The 23,425-nt window shown below is 45.5% G+C and overlaps 1 protein-coding gene across 1 annotated transcript; it reads left to right on the top strand.

The window, feature by feature from the left end:
- Positions 1–4,267: 4,267 nt before the first annotated feature.
- LRRC55 (leucine rich repeat containing 55) lies at positions 4,268–16,312 on the top strand. Its single transcript, XM_055269870.2, has 3 exons — positions 4,268–4,526; positions 5,422–6,957; positions 11,845–16,312. The coding sequence occupies exons 2-3, from the start codon at positions 6,168–6,170 to the stop codon at positions 12,078–12,080; spliced, it is 1,026 nt and encodes a 341-aa protein (XP_055125845.1). The 5' UTR covers positions 4,268–4,526; positions 5,422–6,167; the 3' UTR covers positions 12,081–16,312.
- Positions 16,313–23,425: the final 7,113 nt, after the last annotated feature.

Raw genomic sequence — 23,425 nt, forward strand, 5'->3', positions numbered from 1 at the left:
CCTGGCTCGTATTTTTTTATTGCTTGTTTTTCCTTTGGACCATTTGAATTTTTTTCAGAGCAAAAAAATGAAGTATGGAGCTAATGTCTCAAGACCATTTCTTGCTTTGAGGTTGATTCCAACATTGTTGTAGTTTCCCATTTTTCATATTCTGTATTGTGATAGTGAGAACCACTTCCAGAAACTAGAGTCTCATCTATGGTCATTCTTCAAAGAACGAATGTTTTTTAACTTTTATTTTAAGTTCAGGGGTACAGTGCAAGTTTGTTACATAGGTAAACTTGTGTCATAGGGGTTTTTTGTACAGATTATATTATTACCCAGATATTAAGTCTAGTACCCATTAGTTATTTTTCCTGATCCTCTCCCTCCTTCCCACCTCCACTCTCCTATAGACTCCAGTGTGTGTTGTTCCCCTCTATATGTCCATGTGTTCTCATCACTTAGCTCCCACTTACAAGCGGGAACATGCAGTATTTGGTTTCCTGTTCCTGCATTGGTTTGCTAAGCATAATGGCCTCCAGCTCCATCCACGTCCCTGCAAAGGACATAATCTTACTCTTTTTGTGTGACTTCACAGTATTCCATAGTAAATATGTACCATATTTTCTTTATCCAGTCTATCACTGACGGGCATTTAGGTTGATTTTGTGTCTTTGCTATTGTGAATAGAAAGCACAAATATTTAGTAAGGTCATCAAGTGATTTTTAGTTTGCAAAATTTTTTTTAATCTTTTAGTTAGATGAGTCCATCATCTTTACTTTGAAGCATTTCCTGTCATCATCATCATCACCATCATCTTATTAACATGATCTGTGCATTCTTGCCAGTTTCTCTCCCAAATGGTTTTCATTACCAGTTCACCAGATTCTGATTCAGATACTTTAAGCTACGATACTGAAGAAAGCAGAATCATCTTTGTTATTTTTATGCTTTCCCAGCAACTAGAGAGATTACCTTTTTCCATTTCTTCCTCCATCTTCATTCTATTAAGGTTTCATAATTTTCCTTGAATGAATTTCTTACGTGGTAGATTAAATTAATTCTCATGTATTTAAAGATTTCCTGCCATTGTTACAACTAATTTAGCACGTATTCAGGAAATCATAGTAATGAAAATTATTTTTCAACTCATTTCGTTTGTGCAACTCTTTGATTGATTTCTGTGTATTTTCCCAGTAGAGTAAATCCTTGACAATCATGGATTGAACAATCACAGTTTCAATAACTTGCAAGAGACCCCAAAAGGCCGTGACACATAATCATTTATCATTTTGCGGGGGTTCAAAATAGAATCACTCCTACTGCAAGAATGCTGTGCAGGAAAAAGTCATTTTGTGAAGGCAAACAGCCAACCACCCAGTATGGGTGTCTCAACATGAATTCATTGAATGAATTCATTGAATTTATTATCTACATATCTAGTAACTCTCATAAATGATACATATTTCTTTGTGTAAAAAAAAAATAAAACGATCTCTATGGAAGCCAACTGCTATTACTAAAGATACTTAAGCAAGAGATAGTCTATAATAAATTTCAGCTCCATATTTCCCAAACCATGCTCACCAAAAACTATTCCCAATATTAACAGTTCTGACAAAAGAAGGAAGAGGAGGTAAAAGGTGAGAATAGGAGAGGAAGAGGAGAGGGAAAGGCAGTAGAAGAGGGAGAGCAGAAGATAAAAGAAAATTACAGATCCCAAATAAGTTTAGGAAATGCTGGATATTATATATTCCTCATTCCCCAATGCCGTCACTTGCAGACTGGCCCTAACCATTTACACATTAAAGCCTCTGAGAAATCTTACAGTAAATAAACTCATTTCATTTTGTTTAACTCAGTGTTTCTCAAACTTATTTAAGAACATCATGGCACACAGTGTACCTTGGGACGCCAATTTTGGATTCATAGAATCCGATAATGATTTGTAAAATGATTAAATGTATAAAGTCATATAAAATATTTCTGTCTCATTGAATCTCACTTCTACAGAAGATATATGCAATGATAATATTCTTAAATTAGGGGTTTCTGAAGGTTTTGCAACTCATTTGGACAAGAATACATTCAAATCATCTGCAAATGTAATATTTTCTTTTCTTAACTTTTTACTTTTTGAGCAATTTATTTGTTTTTCTTTCTCCATAACTGTTTCAGAGATTTTATATTCTGCTATTTGTTTATTTTACTTTGTTTTATTTGTTCATTTGACAACGCCATCTGTACAGTGTTCTAAGTGCTTTATTTATAATGGCTCATATATCTAACAACCCTGTGACTTAGGCATTGTTATCCCTACTTCATAGGTCAGAAAACTGAAGTTTCAAATGGTGATGAGGCATCTTACCTAGATCCTATTTTTTAAGGAACACAGTCACCAATGTTTTCCTTTAGTTATATTATTAATTCTAATTTTAATTATAAACTTCGTATCATATAAAGGAAGAAAATCGTCATAAATTACCTTTAGTCAACACTAAATATTGAACTATGTTGGATAGCTTTTTTAGCCTCCATTCAGATAATTATGTTTTCTACCATTTTTCAGTTAATGTTAATAACATAGGATGCTAGCTTTACTTTCCGGAGGCCAACAGTCCTCAGCTAGAATAGATTACTTGTTTCATTGTGTTGTGTTTCCTGGGTTAGGATTAATATTTTACTTCTAAACTCATAAATGAGATTGAACAAACATTCCCTTTCTTAAGCAGGGACTGAAATCTCATTTACCTCAGTCAACTCGATATATAAATATTTATGGAGTGGCTGCCATGTTACTCTGTGCCAGAGACTGTAGAACATGAAAGATTCAAAATGAGCATCTGAGAGAACACAGAAGGGAACTGACTTTCTACAAGCATATAGCAAAAAGAATCGTGTTAGAAAAGACAACGACCATGATTTTAAGAACTTTATAAATGCCCCGAGTCTGCATAACTTCACACTTGCTGTTTTCTATTACTCCATTTTGGTTCCCCCAAAGACCTAAGCTGTTACTTAAATGCAAGAGGCCCCAGGTCAACTGAATGAAGCAGCTCCATGAGGGAGGAGTCTATGTCCATCTTGTTGCCCACCATCTGGCCAAGTACCCAGCATACAATGAATGCTCAATAAATATTTGTTAAGCAAAGAAATAAGCCAGCTCTTTGAGCAAACCAACTGGTCAAGACGATTTTTAAAATGCAGGACAGCTAGAGACTTGTTCAATGGGTGAGCAAGAAAACAGGTATTGCACAAATTTCATCCTCATCTGAAGTCACTCCAAGGAAGCTTGAAAGGATGGGAACAAGAGGACAGGCAGAATCCCTTGGGCCTGGAGAAAGAAGAAAGGATCACAAGCTTCGTTTCCCCTTAACAGACCCAAGTGTCTGTAGAGCCCCAGGTGCCCCCACCTGGCCAAGAAGTTGGCTTTTTGGATCCCAAAAGTTCTCATATCCCAAGCCAAGGGGAAATTGGTCTACTCCAGCCAAGCCTCCTAGCCCCAGAAAGCCCATGGGGTCAGGACTTAGGGAAAATCAGGGAACATATAAAAGGTCTCTCCTGCAATAACGGTCCCTAACAAGCCCTGAGCCAATCACCTGGTAGCTGGAGCCCAAAATACATTCCAACCCAGGTAAGTAGATATTATATGGTGACTACAAAGATATATCCCATCAAGTGAGCAAACTTGTCATATTCACATCTCTTTTTTGTTTCCATTCCTACTCATGTTTCAGTGTCCCCATTCTTCACTCCCCCCATCCCCCATTAAGTCCCTTTCTCCATTCATTGCAAGCCCTCTTAGTTTTTTCTTCTGGATCTGATGCCCTTAAGCCATCCCTCCTCTGTCTCCGATTCCAGGTCCACACCTTGCCCCTACTACAACCTCTCCCACTGGGCCCTGCCTGATCCTCTTTCTCTGCCCCTGTCCAGTTGCCCACCCTTGTCTCCCCTTCTTCTCCTCGCTCTATCCCCAGGATCCTGTGGGCGGCTGTGAATTTTGCCCTGTGCTTCCTTCCCTCCTCTCTCTTCGTGGTGGGGTCCACAGCCAGTTCTCCTGTTGCTCAAAAATGTGGAGGCAGTTGCTAAGAGACAGCGAAACGTCAGTACCTGGCCCTCGAGGAAAAAAAGGGGAGTGAAAAACGGAGAGAAGAGGGGGAGGGATGGAGGGAGGGAGAGAGAGAGGGCGGGAAGGGGGGAGGGAGGGGGAAGACCTGGCTCTGGCGGAAGCCTTATACCCCAGCAGCCTGGGCACCAGCTGAGTTTCAGAAAGAAGCATTCAGATTCTGTGAACTTTCTTCCGAGCATCCTTTCTCTGTGATTTTCCTTTTGGGTGAAAGAAGGGGCAGGGGGACCGCAGGACGGGAAATCACAGAAGATGCTGGCCTGGGATCCAGGAGACAAGGAGGAGGAGAGGCCGGGGGAGGGGAAGAGCCGGGGAGGCAATCTGTTCTGAAGCAAGCAAGGAGCGAGCGGGGGATTCCAGGAGGAGGGAGGGAGACCCGCGTCTGCCGCAGATTGATGGCTGTGTCCTTGGAACGGAGTGAGTAGGCTCCTGGGGCCTGTGGGAGTGCGGGGGGAGACCTGGGGCTTAGAAAAATGAGTCTGCATGAAGGGGAGCTGGGGTGATTTCCCGGTGGGCAGGATTGAGGCTTGAAGCGGTAGGAAAATAGGCAGCGCCAGGCCGAGGGTGAGGGGAGGACCGAGGACAGCAGGTGGGCAAGGGAGAAGCGAGAGGGCGTGGGGCGCGAGGGCTGAGGCTCTGGGCGTGGCATCACTCTTGGTCCCTCTGCTGGGGGCGGCGAGCAGGAGAGTGCAGTGTGTGGAAAGGGATGCTGGGATGAGGGGTGTGCGCTGGGTGGGGGGGGGGCGAAAGATGTTGGGGGTCGACTGGGGAGGGGTCTGCAGGATCGCCTGTGCAGAAGGAAGCTGCAGCGAAAACCGCGAGGCGTGAGCACGGGGCAGAGCAAAATATGGGGGAGTCACAGAATGGTGTGTGAGTGAGTGTGTGTGTGTGTGAGAGAGAGAGAGAGAGAGGGAGAGAGAGGAGCGCTTAAAGTGTTTGAAAAGGGTGTGCAAACCCCCAGAGTGTGGATGCAGGTTTTTCTTAGGGAGTTGTTCAAGGTTGGTGTGTTTGGTACTGATGGGGGTGGGGTTATGAGAAGAAGAAGAAAATGCATCTAATCCAAGACAGGAACCCAGAGGAGGATGGCTGCAGGTTGGGTCAGGGAGGGCTCGTGGGTAACAGCAATGTGAGCCTGGGGTCTGAACCTACCATGGCCCACACCTGACAGACAGTAAGCAGAGAACTTTGTGGTTGGGGGAGCAAAGAAGGGAGGAAAGAAAGAGACAAAGATAAGACAAGGGTCCTAGGTGAAGGGACAACGGGGTGTCGAGGGCACAGGATTTCTCTGCCTGAGTGCTTTCCTTGTTGACAGAGGGAATTCAGCCTCCACCTGCTGAATACAGAGCTGCACTGAGGAAGGCGCTGGCTTGGAGAAGTTGCCAGAGCTCTGCCAGCTGACCCTCAGCCTGCACCTTCAGGACTCATGACTTCTTCTGGCCCCGGAGGCCCAGACAGTGGGCGTCACCTGGGGTCCTCCTCTCTTTGGGAAAAAAAGAGGCTCCCTGGGGATTCCAGCAGCCACTGAGGCTGAGGACTCTCAGGCTTTTAGGAGGCCCATGGAGACTCACTTCCTCCAGGGCCCTCTTCCCAAAACACCCACCCTGGGACCCCCTTGGACTCCAGCCCACCAGGCCACCAGGACAAATGGCCTCTGAGACCTTCAACACTGGAGACCCAGGTGCAGCCCTGGCTTCCTAATCAGTCCCAGACGTGGGACAGGACTTAAGTTTTCTCAGAAGAAGGGCCAAGGATCTTTAAAGGGCACCTTTCATCTCCTTCAGCCCCTCCCTCCCAGACACAGCACCAAGAGGAAACATCCAGCAGGCATGGGTGAGAGAGACACAAAAGATCTGCAGGAACTCTTCCAGGACCTGCTGGCAGCTGACCCAGCCCCATCCTTGTCCCCTCCCTTTCTCAGGTTTTGATGATCATTCCAGACCCTAGGGGACCTCAACTGGGTGTCTTGCCTCCTAGGCTCCGGAAGGGGACCTCCCGTGGATCTCAGGAAGCCCTCTGGTGCTCAGAGCCTCCTGGGAAAGTCTCTAGCCATGATACTACATGCTCAGAAGCCCCACCTTCGTAGACGCTGGCCCCAGATGTAGCTGCCTTCCTGTGTCACAGACTCTCGATTCCATGGACACGGTCCTCATGGGCTCCCTCCAGCACTGCTGTTGCCAGCTGCCTAAAATGGGTGACACTTGGGCCCAGCTTCCCTGGCCCGGGCCACCCCACCCAGCAATGCTGCTGATCTCCCTCCTCTTGGCAGCTGGGTTGATGCACTCGGATGCTGGCACCAGCTGCCCAGTCCTTTGCACATGCCGTAACCAGGTGGTGGATTGCAGCAGCCAGCGGCTATTCTCCGTGCCCCCAGACCTGCCAGTGGACACCCGAAACCTCAGCCTGGCCCACAACCGCATCGCAGCAGTGCCGCCTGGCTACCTTACATGCTACATGGAGCTCCAGGTGCTGGATTTGCGCAACAACTCCTTAATGGAGCTGCCCCGGGGCCTCTTCCTCCATGCCAAGCGCTTGGCACACTTGGATCTGAGCTACAACAACTTCAGCCACGTGCCGGCCGACATGTTCCAGGAGGCCCATGGGCTGGTCCAAATAGACCTGAGCCACAACCCCTGGCTGCGGAGGGTGCACCCCCAGGCCTTCCAGGGCCTCATGCAGCTCCGAGACCTGGACCTCAGCTATGGGGGCCTGGCCTTCCTCAGCCTAGAGGCTCTTGAGGGCCTACCGGGGCTGGTGACCCTGCAGATTGGTGGCAATCCCTGGGTGTGTGGCTGCACCATGGAGCCCCTGCTGAAGTGGCTGCGAAACCGGATCCAGCGCTGTACAGCAGGTAATGGAGGGGCAGGACGGGGCAGTCAACAGGGAGGGCTTGCCTCAATGGGAAGCAAAGGCTCCAAAGAAAGTGGGGGACTTAGAGCCGGAAAGCACCTACTGTGTTTTCTCATGTGGGCTTGCCTCTTTGTACACCACCTTGGCCGACAGGTTGTAGAATCCTTCCAATGCATGTGAGGCACCGAGGGCCCATTCATTCATGAAATAGATGTCCCTCACCACTGTGCTGCTCATGACCTAATGAGGCAGACGAATAGTAGACAAGTGAGAATAGCTCCTCACTGGTGGTTTTTACCGAGCTTTCACCATGACCTAAGATCTTGGCATCCATTATCTCATGAGACCCCCATTTTTATTATATCCATTTTCCAGGTGAAGAAACTGAGATTTAGAACAATAAAAAGGCTTGACAGGAATCACGCACTTAGAAAGTGGCAGGGCCATGAAAAAAATACAAATTAAAAAATTAAAAAGTGTCAGGACCATGAATAAAACCTAGATTTATCTGACTTCTAAGCCCTGTTCTAATCTACCAGACTGCTTTTTTAGCATTCCAAGTGTTGGAAACTCTCGTATAAATAGTAATGGCTAACACAATCTCAACAGAGCTGCAATAGCTTAAGTTGCGTGACAGCCAATATGTTCCAGGAGGAACTTGAGACCTTAGTACTTGCTATTTACCAGGCCCTGTTTTTTTTTTTTTTTTTTTTTTTTTTTTTTTTTTTTTTTTTTTGAGACGGAGTCTCGCTCTATCGCCCAGGCTAGAGTGCAGTGGCGCGATCTCGGCTCACTGCAAGCTCCGCCTCCCGGGTTCACGCCATTCTCCTGCCTCAGCCTCTCCGAGTAGCTGGGACTACAGGCGCCCGCCACCGCGCCCGGCTAATTTTTTGTATTTTTAGTAGAGACGGGGTTTCACCGTGGTCTCGATCTCCTGACCTCGTGATCCGCCCGCCTCGGCCTCCCAAAGTGCTGGGATTACAAGCGTGAGCCACCGCGCCCGGCCTACCAGGCCCTCTCTTAAGCAGCTTTACCTATCTCTTCCTATCCCCAGAAGAGCACTAATGAGATTGCCACTCTACAGAGGAGGAAGCTGAGGCACAGAGAGGTTCAGTAGCTTGTTGGAAGTTACACAGCTGCTAAGTGTTGAAGCCAGGATTTGAGTCCTGGCAATCTCCCTGACTATATCCTGAAGAGTCAGGTTCTGGCCTGCCAGAAGAGTCAGAACCTCAGTCCTGGACTGACCAAAGGGCTGCAGTAGAGTTCCAGGACCTCATGCAGCTCCAAGACCTGGACCGCAGCTACAAGAACCTGGCTTTCCTCAAACTCAAGGCCCTGAGCAGTGTAAACTTTGGGCACAGGGTAGGGAGCTGAGAGGAAGACTGAGATGCGGCAACTCAACCAGCCAATCCCCACTGGAGGGTGGACTGTGGCCTGAAGGAGCCCAAATCACATAGGTTTGATGGGCGTCCCAACCCAGTGGCATCTGAGCCTGACCCAGAGGCAGGCTATGTTCAGCTGCGGCCCTAGCTACCAGCTCTCCTGTGTGACAACACCAAGGCTTGGCACAAGCACCCAGAAGTAGTAGCTAAAGGCCCTACCCCAGGGGTTTTCCCAGAACCTGAGCTCAGCACATGTTGAGAAGAAGCAATGCTGAATGCGGTAAAAGGGAGAGGAGGACTGAGTGGGGAGCCCAAGACCAAAATAGTTTGGGGAGGGCTGTGGGTCACGATTCCAGTGTTTCCACAGAGCTGTAGGAGGAAATTCTCTGGCACCAAAATAGCTGGGGACTGGGATGGGGCGATGGTGGAGGGCAGGAGGGGGAGGCTGCCTGGAGCAATCTCCCAACTTGCTCAACCTCAGCAGGCTGCGCCTTCCCTCTCTCCTGTGCACTAACAGAAAGGGCACCCGAAGCACTAAGCTTCCCTCATACCCAGGGACTCTTTTTCTGTGATCTCCGAGGTCCCTGCTGCTCTGTCTTCAGACTTCTTAGCTCAGACTCCCAGCAAGCAGGAGAGGGGTCCAAGATTTCATCAGTGTAGGCTCACACATACATCAGTACAGGTGAGGAACCTGAGCTCCAGAGGGGCACAGTGGCTGTCCACAGGCCCATGATGAGGAAGCAAGCAGGCCCAGCTGGAAAGCCAGGTTCCCTGTTCCTCCACAGAACACACTTAACACCAGGCCACACGCCCCAGGGTGCTTCTCCTTAGGGACAAAACCTTGCCAGTGGAGGCAGAACTAGGTGATGCTCTTCCCTTTAGGTCCTTTTCAGCTGCTTCCTCCCTTTTTCTTGGCGGAACTCCACTGTTATCCATGGTTTTTGGAAAAATTAAACAAAGAGGGCCACAGTAAGCAAGCCCCTGGGATACAGCATGACTTTAGGACTAGTGCCTTGACTTACCAGGGGGTTTTGTCAGCCTCCACGTTCCCATCCTGCATCCTGTGTGGTCCCACCAAGGGCTGTCAGGGGCTCCTCTGGCTGGTCCATATGAGTGTTGCCACATTCCCCATCTCACTGTCTCACCAGTACCCACTTCATCTACATAATAGACTTTAGAGTTCAGCATCTTCAGGTTTCCAGAGGAGAGCACATGCGAGTCAACCCCAGACAGGATCCTGGCCTGGGCAGGACAGGGGTCCTGTGCTCACAGCCTACAGGGATTACTCAACCTGGGATTTGGGGAAGGTTGCGTTCTTCTTCCAAACCTGACTCCCCATTTCCAAGGATATTGATGCTGATTCAATTCTTGAAAGGTTCAATCCAAATCCATCATTTGATGCCCTGCCCTCAAAAACTGCAGAATGAGTACATAGCATTTATGCATTTATACAACACACAATTTAGAAAATGTCTTCATATTGACTCTCACAAAATTTAGATGGGATTATCCCCTTCTTTTTTTGGAAACGGAGTCTCACTCTGTCACCCAGGCTGAAGTGCAGTGGTGCGATCTCAGCTTACTGCAGCCTTCACCTCCCAGGTCCAAGCAATTCTCCTGCATCAGCCTCCTGAGTAGCTGGGACTACAGGTGTGCACCACCACACCCAGCTAACTTTTGTATTTTTAGTAGAGGGGGGTTTCACCATGTTGGCCAGGATGGTCTCAATCTCTTGACCTCATGATCCACCCGCCTTGGCCTCCCAAAGTGCTGGGATTACAGGCACGAGCCACTGCACCTGACTGGTTTATCCCCTTCTTATAGAGGCCCCTTATTGTAGAGGCAGAGCATGAGAGCCAGAAAGACCAAAAAAAAAAAAAAAAAAAAAAAAAAAAAAAAAAAAAAAAAAAAAAGACTTACCCAAGGTAAGAGCTTGATTAATATTTGTCCACTAAACAAGGGAATGGTTGGCTGCTTAAAAGCTGATGCCTAATGCTGCATGGCAAGAGTGTCACCTGCACACTACCTTTACTTCCCAGGCAGAGTGAGATAAGACCATTGACAGCCATCATGCATTCATAAAAGCAACCCCAGAAGGATGAGATGAGACCATCAATGCTGAAGATAACAGTAACCCCACCAGAAAAAGCAGCCCCCTCCTACAGAAGCTTGAGTGCAGAATATGACCCCCAATGACCTGTCTAGGAAAAACAACCAATATAATAATTCACATAAATGAAATATAATATATGTTATATATTATATATTACATTAATATGTAACATATAATTCGTATATGTTAACTCACTGAATCCTCACTACAACCCTGAGAAGTAGATACTGTTATTATCCTCATTTGACAGATGAAGAAGTCAAGACACAGAGAGATTAAATAACTTACCTGTAATCATGCAATTAGCAAGGGGAGAAGAGGGGATTTGAAACTAGGCCAATAGCTCTGGAACCCATACTCTTAACCCTATACTCTGCGTATCCAGAAAAGCCACATAAGTAGTGGAAAGGCCCAATGATTTGGAGTTGGACAGTCTTATATTCATGTTGTAAAGATTCATCAAGCACTTACTATGGACGGGACACTGTTCTGATGCTAAAGATACCATGGGAGGGGCTTATATTGAAAGGCGAGGAGACAGAAAATAAACCAAGAAACTTTCAGGTGGTGATCAACACTACAAAGAAAAACAGAGCAGAGCAGGTAAGATAGGGAGCCCAGGAGGAGATGAAGTGGGGTGCTATTCAGAGTCTTAAGGAAAGGCCTCACTAATAATGTGGCATTGAGCCGAGTCCCAAAGGAAGTGGGGAGCTGAGCTGTGCAGAGATTGAGGGGAGAAGCTCCCTCCCAAAGGGACAAATGCAAAAGCATCCCTTCCCCTCCTCAAGAGGGGACACTCTGGGGTCATGGAAGGATGACCAGGAGGTGTGTGTGGCTGGAGCAGAGTAAGTAAGGAACAGAGTGGAAGAGATGGGAAAGAGTCCCTGGAGCCCACAGGGAGCACCTGGGTTTTTGCTCCATTCAAAGACAGGAATCCAGGGAACGGTTTAAGTAGAGAAGGACTTTAAGTAGAGAAGTAGCAGGACATCAGATCTGAAAGAACCACTCAGCTGACTGTATTAAAATGGTTCGTCGGCTGCTGGTGAGGTCCCAGGCTGCAGGCTGACAGACACCTTCTGAAGCCCAGAAACCAGTTGGGAGGTTATTGTAACAGATGATGGTGTCCCCAGATCTACCACTGGTCATCGGCAGATGACTTTCAGCAAATTGCTAAACTCTTTAAACAGTGCTTTCCACATCTATAGAAACAGGCATAAAAATCCTTGCCTTGAGAGTTGTTGGGGGGAACTAAAGGAGATAAGCAGAATTCTTGGCATACAGAAGAACCTCAGTGAATGTCTTTCTTACTTTTTCCAGCGAGCGGTTGTGGGTGGGCTTTCCAATCGCCTCTCCTTCCCTGGGTACTTCATCCTCCCTGGCTTCTGTGTTACAGATTCTCAGCTGGCTGAGTGCCGGGGCCCTCCTGAAGTCGAGGGCGCCCCACTCTTCTCACTCACTGAGGAGAGCTTCAAGGCCTGCCACCTGACCCTGACCCTGGACGATTACCTATTCATTGCGTTCGTGGGCTTCGTGGTCTCCATTGCCTCTGTGGCCACCAACTTCCTCCTGGGCATCACTGCCAACTGCTGCCACCGCTGGAGCAAGGCCAGTGAAGAGGAAGAGATCTGACATGCCTGCCTCTCATCCCTCCATGCTGCTGACCGCCACAGCTGCTGGCCACCAGACGCCCTCCCTGACTGCCCACGCTGGTTCCATGGTGACCTGGCTGCCTCAGTCATGGTTCAAGCAAGGTGGGGACACTCACTTTGTATGAGCATCTGCTTTGGGCCAAGCGGTGCGCTAGGAATTGGGAACGTCAGATGAACTGACTCAGTCCCTGCCCTCAAGGCACTTTCCTCTGGTCAAGGAGAGAGATCCAAAAACTATTCCCTTTAAGACTGTACGTCAGGACTCTGAGCACGTCATTATGGAGGCCCAGCGGCGGAGCCATCATCTGTGTCTAGCAATGTCCATGAGAATTATAAGATTAGAGTGATTTGTGAACTGGGTCATCAGGAAATATCTACTTTGTCAGGTAGGCAAAGAAGAGTGCCTGCAAATGGCAGAGGCCAGAATACTCATAGTGTGCTGTGTTGAGAAGAGTGAACAGTTCCTGGTCACTTACTTGTATAAAGGGAGTGTGGCACAGAACTCAAACCTACCCCCCACCTCCTGACACCAAAACTGTCAGCTCTCAGCAATGCCAGCCACTGCCTCCAGGGAGTAAGAACACCTCCATGCCAGCCCCTGGCCTCCTTCCACCAGCAGCTACCAGGTGAGACCACCTCCCAGTGACTGCCCCCATATGACCAAATGTCACCAGTTGGTGAGGTCTCAGGCAGCAGGCTGAGGATGGACACTTTCAATGCCCTTGCTCCTGCCTCTCACTCAAGCTTGGCTTCAGAAGAGAGAGGCAGGAGACCCAGCAACTGGGGCAGCAAGAGTCCTGGCACCTTGGGATCCTAATCATGTGACTGTTCTTGCCACCGTGCTCATGCCACAGGGTCTCACCAGGAAAGTGCACTGTGGGCCACAGCCCCATAGCCTGGCAGCACCCAGAGCTAAAAGGGGACAAAGGCAGCACAGTTATGACCATATGAGGCTTTGCATTTTCTTCTAAGCAACTTACCCACGTTAAGCATGAGGGTGAGAGAGCTGTTAAATACTAAGCCCTTGCCAGTGTCAGGTACTGTGAAAAGCTCTCTCCACAAACCATTCCCTTTAACACACACACAAATCTTTTGAGGTGAACGCTGTTGTTCCCATTTTACGGATGAGGCAGTTAATGTTCAGAGAGGTTAAAGTCACACGCCACTATGAGCAAGATAAAATCCGTGCTCTTTCTACTGCCCCATCCAAGTTGGGGAACATCACCATTCCCTCTAGAGTTATATAAGTTCAAATTCAACTAGAGCTGACAAAGTTTCTCATAAGGTCCAGGCACTCCTCTGGGCACTTTTATATCTATTGACTCACTTCTTTCAATTCTCACAGCAACGCTGCCTGGTGGTTTTTATTATCCCCATTTGACAGATGAATTAATCGTAGAGAGTTGAGTGACTTACCCAAGGTTGTCTGGATAAGCCCTAGAAGGAAGGCGGTAGGCAGCTCCATTCAGGGAAACTGCATCTAATCAGTCAGTCAAAAATCAAGTAACTTTACGAGCAAAGCACAATTATCATCATCGTGGTCTTCTTCATCAGTTTCATCAGCAGCATCATTATCTTCCGTCTATTTGTTCAGCACCAGATAGTTCATGAGTATTTTTGCATCATTCTCCTTGATTTTTCACAACCCTGTGCAGGAGGTAAATCAAACATCAGTAATCCTGTTTTACAGATGGGGGAAAAAAGTCTCAAGGTTGGATATGACTTGCTATGTGGCAAGGTTGGGGCTCAACCCTAACATGATTCTCTTTCCAGTGCTTTCTCAAGTGCTTGGGGAAGAGAATGCCTCAGATGGCTGAGTAGTGGGGCCCTGGAATTCAGCATCCATGAATGTGCTAGTGGATAAGCTAAATAGAAGGCAGTCAAACCCATCTGCTGTACAGATTGAACTATGCTCATGGTAAGGCAAATTGCAGGCTCTGAAACAGAGACTACACAGGTAACATCTGAATAGTAGACTCCTGCTTTACAATGTGTAGATAAAACATCAGCAATGGTGGCCATGGTGGCAGTCATGTGAAAAGTAAGATCTTTGGGAATCAAGAGAGGAAGCTGTATTAACAACTCCTACTCAAGCCCTGCTGTGTGTGTTGCAAGAGATACTAAGAGAGCAAGAAAGCTATAGGTGAGAACCTCTGCAGTTTAGGAGAAGAACATCAAGGCACAGTCCAACATGCTGGTAAGTCTGGCCAGGAGGAGAATTAAAACGGGGGCTTTCCACCTACCTTGCCCCAAGCTCCAGAGGTGTTCTATCATCCCATGCTCCTGGAAAGCCTGAAAGGAATGAAGGAGGCTAATATGTCATCTTCCAGGAAGGCATCCTTCACTCGTGCTTCCCTGAGCTAGTCAACCAAAAGAGTCTTCAGAAACTTTGCTAGACCTGAAGTACTTGAACCCGTGTCCCCTGAATCTTGCTTACAACATCTGGGACAAATCCTGGCCCTGTGACATCTGAAGCAGAACTGTGCCCTGCTCTCTCCTTCTGTGATGACCAAGGATGGTGAACTCCAGCTGTTCTCTACAAGCCAGGCCGGCAACCTAAATACCTGGAGAGGAACTTTTAGAAACTATAATCCTGACAAAATAGGAAAGTTTCCCATAGGGACATACCATAATACTATAATAACCTTCTAGGAACTATTGTTTGCCAAAATGTAGTTAATATATTTTAAGATATATGCTTTTTTGCATAGGACTAGAACCAGAAAAGACACCAAATGCCCCCTTGACATCAATGTCCTTTCTAGTGGGACAATTTGGTCTCCATTAATGCCAAACCTTTCTGAGCAGGATACATGGCTTTTAAAGGACAGATGTTTCTCCTGCTGCTAGAAGCTCCTCAGTTTACTAGAGCACAATGAGGAAAGTATTCAACCTCCCTACTGCCAAGGAATTCCCTGCTTCTCCCCCACTGCCATCATCTTGTCCAAGCTATCAGAAGCAAGCTTCTAGAGATAATCTAACAATCCTGACTGGAATTGCTCCCATATCCCTGGTGACCACAGGCTTCATTCAAATTGTCCAAACTGGTTAACATGTATGTGATGGGGTATCTCTGCATCTGTATGTCTGTCTGTGAGGTTCCTTGTGTGTTGGCTGTCTGCTGACATGGGACAGATCTCTCTGGAATTTGGGTTTAGTTCTCTGACATAGTCCACTCAGCCATAGGCTGAGTGGCTAAATATGCATAAATAAGCATGCCTAAATAGGCGTATATAGGTTGATGCAAAAGTGATTGCGATTTTTTGCCATTAAAAGTGATAGCAAAAATCGCAATCACTTTTGCACCAATCTAATATTACATTGTTTGATAGATTAAGATGGAATCCCACCAGGTTTAGGGTAGGACTGGATGCTAAAAAAAATAAAGAAGAAGAAAAATCTGTGGCAGAGGCATCCTAATGAGAACGTGATTTCTCCCTGCTTCCCTCTGCTCTCTCCTGCCCCTCAGAGACTTGTTCTTATTGCAGAAGCTTCCTCCATGCTAGGCCAGAGGATATCAAAGTTTAGTTTGGTCAAGATTTGGGCCAAGAAAATTCCTTTTTAGAAGAGCCCTCATATCTGAATCACACCACTTTGGGCCAGTTATCTCTGGTCACCCTCAGACAAACCCTCGTCTCTTTTTCTCCATTCCTAGAGGAATTCCCAGGGAACTTTGCAGAAATAGGTCTCCAGAGTTGCTATAGAGGTTCATGGCTCCTTTCAAGGAGGGTCATGTATGAAATTTGAACAGATCAAGACAGATGTTTGTCTTCAACCATGGGGGAAGACCTCCAGCTTCCATTTTCCCCTAAGGTGTCTGTGCTGACATCCTTTCCAACAGTAGAAGGCTAAAAAGATCTATCTTAACCCATTCCTCAAAAGGACATCTTCCTGAAGCCAGAGAAAATTGTCTGCTCTTCCCCACCCCAGGAAGAGGCAAAAGGGAAGTGAGGGCGTCACAAGGTCCTTTGTAAATCACTATTGTGTTTGTCACAGCACTGGGCGGAGAGCTGGATCCACAGAGCTCTCAGTTTTTCTAAGCACTGTCCTGTAATGTGCTAATGTCTGGGGGTGGGAGGGCTGGGGAGGGGTGGGGTTAGAGGGAAGATGCCAACCTTTGTATGGAGATGATTTTATAACCATGCACTTTTGTAACTGTGAAGAATTTTTCATAAATGTACATTAATAATAAAGAGTGTATAGTTTAACAAATTTTCCTAAGAGCTGTGAAGAAGGATAGGGAGAGGGAGGGAGGTAGAGAAAGAAAGAGAGAAAGGAACTAGGTGGAACCAAGAGAATGTGTGCCAAAATATACACACAAAAGGTCTATGGGAGGGAGTGGATGGAAATAATTAGGAGATGTGCCAGCCATGGAGGGGCATGTGTGGGAGTTGAAGGAACATCACAGAAGTATATTTCTACCAGGCAAAAAAAGAATACGCGTGTGTCTGTATGCACACACCCCTCTGTGTAGGCATATTTTGGTGCCTGAAATTACACAAAGAAGAGAGCATATGTCTTACACATGTTGATGTTTGCAACTTGGGTCATCCATAAAACATACCAAGGCAAGTGGGTGTGCCTGCCTAGTTAGCATCACTGAAGGGTGTGTGATAAGGAGACGGCACACACCAGTGGCATGGGCAAAAAGACATTAACTCAGGCATGCAGGTAAATCAGGCATCTAAATGCATGGTGTTGGGGCTGGATAAGGCCATTGCTGGTATAAGTTCAGCCTCTGTTCTCATAGGTTAATAAAGAAGGGAAAGGATTCTAAACCTCCTGGGTTTTGCAAGTGTTGCCTGCACATCATCAGAAGTGAGATGGCTAGGCAATGTACCTTGAGAACAGGGACAGGAAAAGAAGGAAAGTGTACTTCTGTAGGTACAATGGCAGCTGTTTTTATCTTAGTATTCTAAGTAGGAAGTGGCTGTAAGGAAGTCAATCCAAGCAGGAAGTGGCTCTGAGCAGAAAGTAGTTCCTTCCACCAATGGGGATGTTAACCTCCCTCTATTCCTCCCACTCCAATTGCCACAGGGTACAAACAAATACTGCACTCATAGCCTCTAAATGGAACACGGATACTGACTCAGAACACTCAGCTAAACAGAGAACATCTTCAACTGTAATCAGTGTTTTCTAGAGTAGATTAGAGGGAGGCAAAACCCTTCTCTTCAAATTAAGTATTTAATAGAGACTATGCTGAACAAGTGCAAGATCAAAAATAAGGCTCCTGAAATAAGCAGACATCTCATGGACGACGAGAGCTTGCATATCTCATTCAATGCTGTTCATAGTGCCAAGGACTGATGATGATGATGATGATGATGATGATGATGATGATGATGATGATGATATAATATTTACTGATCACTTACTGTGTGCCAGCTGCTCTGCTAAGCACTATATATGGATTAATTTACTTAATTTTCACAAAAACCCAAGGTAAGTACTATTATTATTTCTATTTTACAGATGAGGCAACTGAGGCACAAACAAGCTAAAGTGCTTAAGGTCACATAGCTAGTAAGTAGTTGATCTGAGTTTAGACACTCAGTAATACTTGGTGACTGACTAACTTCAGAAGACAAGAACAATGTGGGCCATAAGAGAAAATTCAGTCTCAATCAAAAGTAGGGTTTTAGCCACAGAGGTCTTTATATTAGTTTATTTTCACACTGCTGATAAAGACATACCTGAGACTGGGAAGAAAAGGAGGTTTAATTTGACTTACAGTTCCACATGGCTGGGGAGGTCTCATAATCATGGCAGAGGGTGAAAGACACTTCTTACATGGCAGCAGCAAGAGAGAATAAGGAAAAAGCAAAAGGGGAAACCCCTGATAAACCCATCAGATCTTGTTATTCACTATCACAAGAATTGCATGGGAAAGACCAGCCCCCGTGATTCAATTACCTCCCCCTGGGTCCATCCCACAACACGTGGGAATTCTAGGAGATACAATTGAAGTTGAGGTTTGAATGAGGACACAGCCAAACCATGTCAGTCTTCTATGATTATTTGGTGAAAAAAATTGGAGAGTAATAGGTAAAACCAACAAGTATCCTATCTGTTTCATTGCAAGTAGCTTTAATGGCTGCATTGGACAAGGTAGACTAATTGTGATAATAGGTGATTTCAAAATCCCAACAAAGTAGAGATTTGTTTGCTAGGTTATTTGACACAATTAATTCTTATTTCCTGCTCACGTCATGTTCCAAAGCATGTCAGTGGCTCTGCCTCACATGGTTATTCAGGGGCCCAGGATTCTTCCATCTAGTGGCTCTGCCATCTCTGAGGCCATGGGAATTCTCTACAGCATGGAGGATCTCAAGGACATTTGCAGGAGTCAAAAATAGAAGTATTGTACTTCAATTCCAGCATATTCCATTGGCCAGAACTGAGTCCCATGATTTCATTTAACATCAAGGAAGTAGACTAGCTGTGCACACAGAAGGCAAAGGAAACAGACTTTGATCAACTCCACCAGCCTCTAACATGGTCTGCTCTTCTTGTTACCAAATACCTGTTTCACTCTTCCTCCACACTTACCTTACACTGTCACCACATCCAGGTCAAAGCGCAAGATCGCCAATATTCCAGTATCTCCATCAGGTCTCTTGGTGGTCCAGTGACCTATGAACTGAAAAGAAAAATTATCTGCCCCCCAACCCACCCCCTACTCTACACATACCCAATATACAATGGTGGCACAGGGACAGAGTAACAGCAAATTAAAGACCTTGTTTGAAAAGAAGGAAAACACACACACCCATTATGGTTCATAGCAATTCTGAAATCCTGCTTGGAGAGCATTATGAAGGCCTCAGACTAAGTTCTTACATTCAACTCTGATTCTGTTTTCTGAGAAGAACTCCTTTGTCACCGTCCTCTGTGACCTGACGCTTCCCTTTTGAAGGGTCTCCCTTTTCCATTACCCACTATGGCTATATCTACAGTGGATATTGGGGAGAATGCAACATTTGGCAGTTACCCAGCTTCAACAGCCAGCCTTCTGGTGGTGCAAGTATGCTGGCCTGAAACAGGTTTTAGGACTCAATAGTAGAAAGTTTTTTGGTTCCAGGTTCATGGTTTCATAGCAATTTACCTCCCTTAAAAACGTAGTAGATTTGTTTGCTTCCACTAAGTTCCACATTTCAGTACACACACAAAGCTCTGTCCCAAAAAGTGCTTTCAAGCCTATTGTGATGCTTTGCTTTCTCTTCTTCCATGCCTCTTTCTTTTCCCGTTAATGCAGCCTTGCAATTATCTGAAACAACAGGTGAGAAGGACACATTCTTATTCTTGTTCATTTCCTCTTGGATAAGTCTCATTAACTGGATGTTTTTAGGGCACCTTGTTGCTCAAAGCCTTTGTCAATTTTATCTCTTATCATTTAGGTCTAGAAGCAGTCAGCTTTTTCCATTTTTTAGTGCCCCTCATTTTTTACTTTCTTTCTCTTTCTTTTCATTTCTAATTTCAAACTCCTTTAGAACTAAGTAAGACATTCAGAAACCTGGTTCGGATCAATCTGGACTGAGACCAAAAATATTTAAAATGCATCAACAGTTAGGCAACCTGAACTTCACGAAGGGAATGAAACTCCTCATGGGAAATGGTCATTGGGATGACAAGGAAGGAAACTGAGAAGAAGAAAAAAATACTACCAAGCTAGAAAGTTCACTGATGACATTCAGATTTCAGAAAGTCTACCAGAAATCACCACAGCAGGGACAGGTCTGCCAGGTTGCTGGGAAAAAGTTACTGCTCGTGGATGCTGGTAAAGGGGCTATCTAAAGAGAAAATGTTGGCTGTGTTGTATTGCTGCTCATTATTCCCAACACCCTCAACATGGAAGGCAGAGATCACAAGGAAATACAAACGCCACTGTGACACGGTTACAAGAAAAATAATATTGTTATGGTCCCCCCTCCTCCACCCAGCTTTACACCTATCTCATGGAATCATTCAGGAGTATACTGCATGACATTCTAGAAAACACAAAATAATGTGGCTGATTTTACAAAGCTAAGGATTCTATTCCTGTAACTGAGCCCGTATTCAAAAGAGATCCCTGGATCTGCAAATTAAAAGCCAAAGCTGAGCTAGGCACAGTGGCTCACGCCTATAATCCCAGCAGTTTGGGAGGCAGAGGTGGGTGGATCACCTAAGGTCAGGAGTTCGAGACCAGCCTGGCCAAAATGGTGAAACCCGGTTTCCACTAAAAATACAAAAAAATTAGCCAAGCATAGTGGTGCATGCCTGTAGTCCCAGCTACTCAGGAAGGAGAGGCAGGAGAATCACTTGAACCCAAAGGGTGGAGGTTGCAGTGAGCTGAGATCATGCCATTGCACTCCAGCCTGGGTGAAAAGAGCAAAACTCAGTCTTAAATAAATAAATAAATAAGCCAAAGCTATGAAAATGGTTGATATAAAAAGACCACTTGGCCAAGAGTTAGATTCCCATATAAAAAAGCAGTTTATACCTCCATTCATTTAAAAATATGAATCCCACACCTCTGCATGCTAGACATATATTTCGAGTGCTCGGTATATGGTGCTGAACAAACTTACATTCCTGCCCCTGCCCCTTGGTGTCTTTCTATGCAGGGGTGGGGGTGAGAGGGTTGGGAATGGTGGTAGATCAGACAATAAACAAGAAAAATAAATAGTTCCAGATAGTGATAAGTGCTGCAAAGAAAATACAGCAGGAAGAGGGTTGGGGGGTGAGATTACAGAGGTAGGCCTAGATCTCACCCGATAAGTAGGTCCCTGTGGGCTCTGGTCAGACTTCAAATTTTGTGTAAATGCAATGGAAAACCACTGGAGGGGTTTCATCAGGGGAATAGCATGATCTGACGCGATTTTCCAAGACCATTCTAGATGCTGTATGTTTAAAAGGTGGGAAAGAATATGTAAGCTGTGACATCAGGGAGGGGCCTTCTCCATGAGTCCAGGGGAAAGGCGTTCTAAAGGGACACCAGGGCTGGTGGTGGATGAAGGAACAATCAAAGTAGAAATTTTAAAGGCAGAGCCAATAGGACTTGCTGATGCATTGGATGTAGGGAGACAGGACAAAAGAAAAATCAAAAATAACTCCTAATCTTTTTTTTTTTTCACATCAGCTGCAGCAATGCTCAGCCAGGCCTAAGTAGCGGAAAGACTGTCTTAATTCTATTAAAAAACATACACACACAACAGATAGTCAACAATCAGTAAGTCAGAAAACCCTGATGAGTAAGTTGGAAGGGAGAGGGAGGAAGCAGATAGAAAAACAGATACATAATGTCAGGAAATGGCCGAAACCTGAGGGCCTGGAGATGGGGGTAGAAAAATATGAACATACAGAGTTGTTTCAACAGTCTGCAATATCATTCGGAGTGTCCCAGTGGATCTTAAATAGAGCAATGGGGCCTCGGGAACTGGAGTTCAAGTCTAATAATCAGCAGCATTTTCAGTAGAGATAGATTTGTATCCACAGTGATGTGCCAGAGGCAGAGCATCAATCTAAAGTTGTTTCCTAAAAGGAGAGTCTTAGACTCCCTTGGCTGTATACCAGGAAGCAAACCCAGGAAACAAATTATATTTGAGATGGGCTCAAATATGAAATGGGAATATTGCATAGAATGACATAAAGAAAAATGGAAATGAACAGTTTGTACTCACTCATCTTAAGCAAGGAATGAAAGGCAATTGTGACAAACTAGGTGTCTCAGGATGGTGCTAATACTGAGAACATCCAAAACCATTATGATTATTATGCATTTACAATGTATTACACACTGCACCAATCTACTTGCAGTATCACGGATGTCTCACGATTTTCCTGGAAGATAACACAGACTTGATTTTAAGCATGGACTAGGAAACCACACTGCCTGGTTTCAAATCCCAATACTGCCACCTTGGGCAGATGACATCACCTCTTTGAATCTGAGTTTCTCTGCCTGTAAATTTCCGAGGATAATGGTAGCTACTTCACAGGACCTCTGAGAAGATTAAATGAGTTCATGTAAATAAAGTACTTAGAACAGTGCCTGGGACAGAGTGATATTCAATTAGTGATAGCGACTATTACTATCATTCCTTTTTTACAGGGAAAGACTTAGAAGCTGAGAGATGCTTAAGTAACCTGTCTAACGTCACAGGGCTGAAATGTGACAAAGCCAGGGTTTTAATCGCCTCTGTCCTCCAGACCCAGTATCTACCAAATACCAGATAGGTCACACTGGCAAGCCGTGAAGGCGAGTCTCCAAACCTGGGACCAAGTGAACCATGCCCTCAATATTCATATTCTTGAGTGGTCCACTCCCACACTGAATCTGCACTGGCCCTGTGACTTGATTTAACCAGCAAAAAGTGGCAGAAGTAATGCTGTGCCTGGCAGCTTCTGCTTTTGTGCTCTTGGAAGCCCTGAGCCACCACGGATTAAGTCTGATCCATGGAGAGTGATGGAGAGTCCATATGGAGAGACCACGTGGAGAGAAAAGAGTCTCAGCCTTTCCAGCATGCCAGCTGAGCCCATCTTCCTAGCCATTCCCCCAAGGCACCAGACATATTAGTGGATACATATTGAACATTTCAGCCCCAACTACCCTCTGACTGCATCCCCATGGGAGACCAAAGCAAGACCAGCAAAACAACTCTCCAACTAAGCTATAGTGGTGACAATTTATTGTTTTAAGCCTCTATGTTTGGGGCTATTTATTATGCAACAATATGCAACTGAAACACTAATCTATAAGAAAAAGACTTACTGGGGACAAAAATGTGTCAATAACATAAGGCTGAAACCTAGAGTGACTGTTGCATCCCAGAAGCAAGCTGTACAGAAAGTAATCATCCATGCTCTGGAGTCCTATTAATGAGCATATAATAGTGCCAACCACACAGTAAGAAATCAATAAAAAATTAGCTGCTTTTTTTATTATTAACAAGAATACACTTATTCTACATGCAATTTAATTGCAATGCAAGGAATAGATAAAAATCCTTAGTTTTTGCTTCTAACTTCTCCAGGAATAATGCTGCAGGAAATTTGTATCACTTTCCTTTGCTTTAGGAAACTTCAGTGCACGGTATTGTAAAGACATGATTATTAAAAGATTTGACAAGGACAACAAAAGTTAAAAAAGAGAAGATGACCACAACTGGTCTCATACTGCTCGTTAAGAGTAGTGACTTCCCGGCTGGGCACGGTGGCTCACATCTCTAATCCCAGCACTTTGGGAGGCTGAGGCAGGTGGACCACCTGAGGTCAGGAGTTCAAGACCAGCCTGGCCAACATGGTGAAACCCCATCTCTACTGAAAACACAATAATTAGCT

This window comes from Symphalangus syndactylus, chromosome 1 (genome assembly GCF_028878055.3).
Source record: "Symphalangus syndactylus isolate Jambi chromosome 1, NHGRI_mSymSyn1-v2.1_pri, whole genome shotgun sequence".
NCBI lineage: Eukaryota > Metazoa > Chordata > Mammalia > Primates > Hylobatidae > Symphalangus > Symphalangus syndactylus.

Excerpts from the sequence above, each read along its gene's own strand:
- LRRC55 (XM_055269870.2), top strand. The coding sequence starts at position 6,168 with ATGCTCAGAAGCCCCACCTTCGTAGACGCTGGCCCCAGATGTAGCTGC. Across the intron at positions 6,958-11,844 it reads GATCCAGCGCTGTACAGCAG|ATTCTCAGCTGGCTGAGTGC; the intron begins GTAATGGAGGGG and ends TCTGTGTTACAG.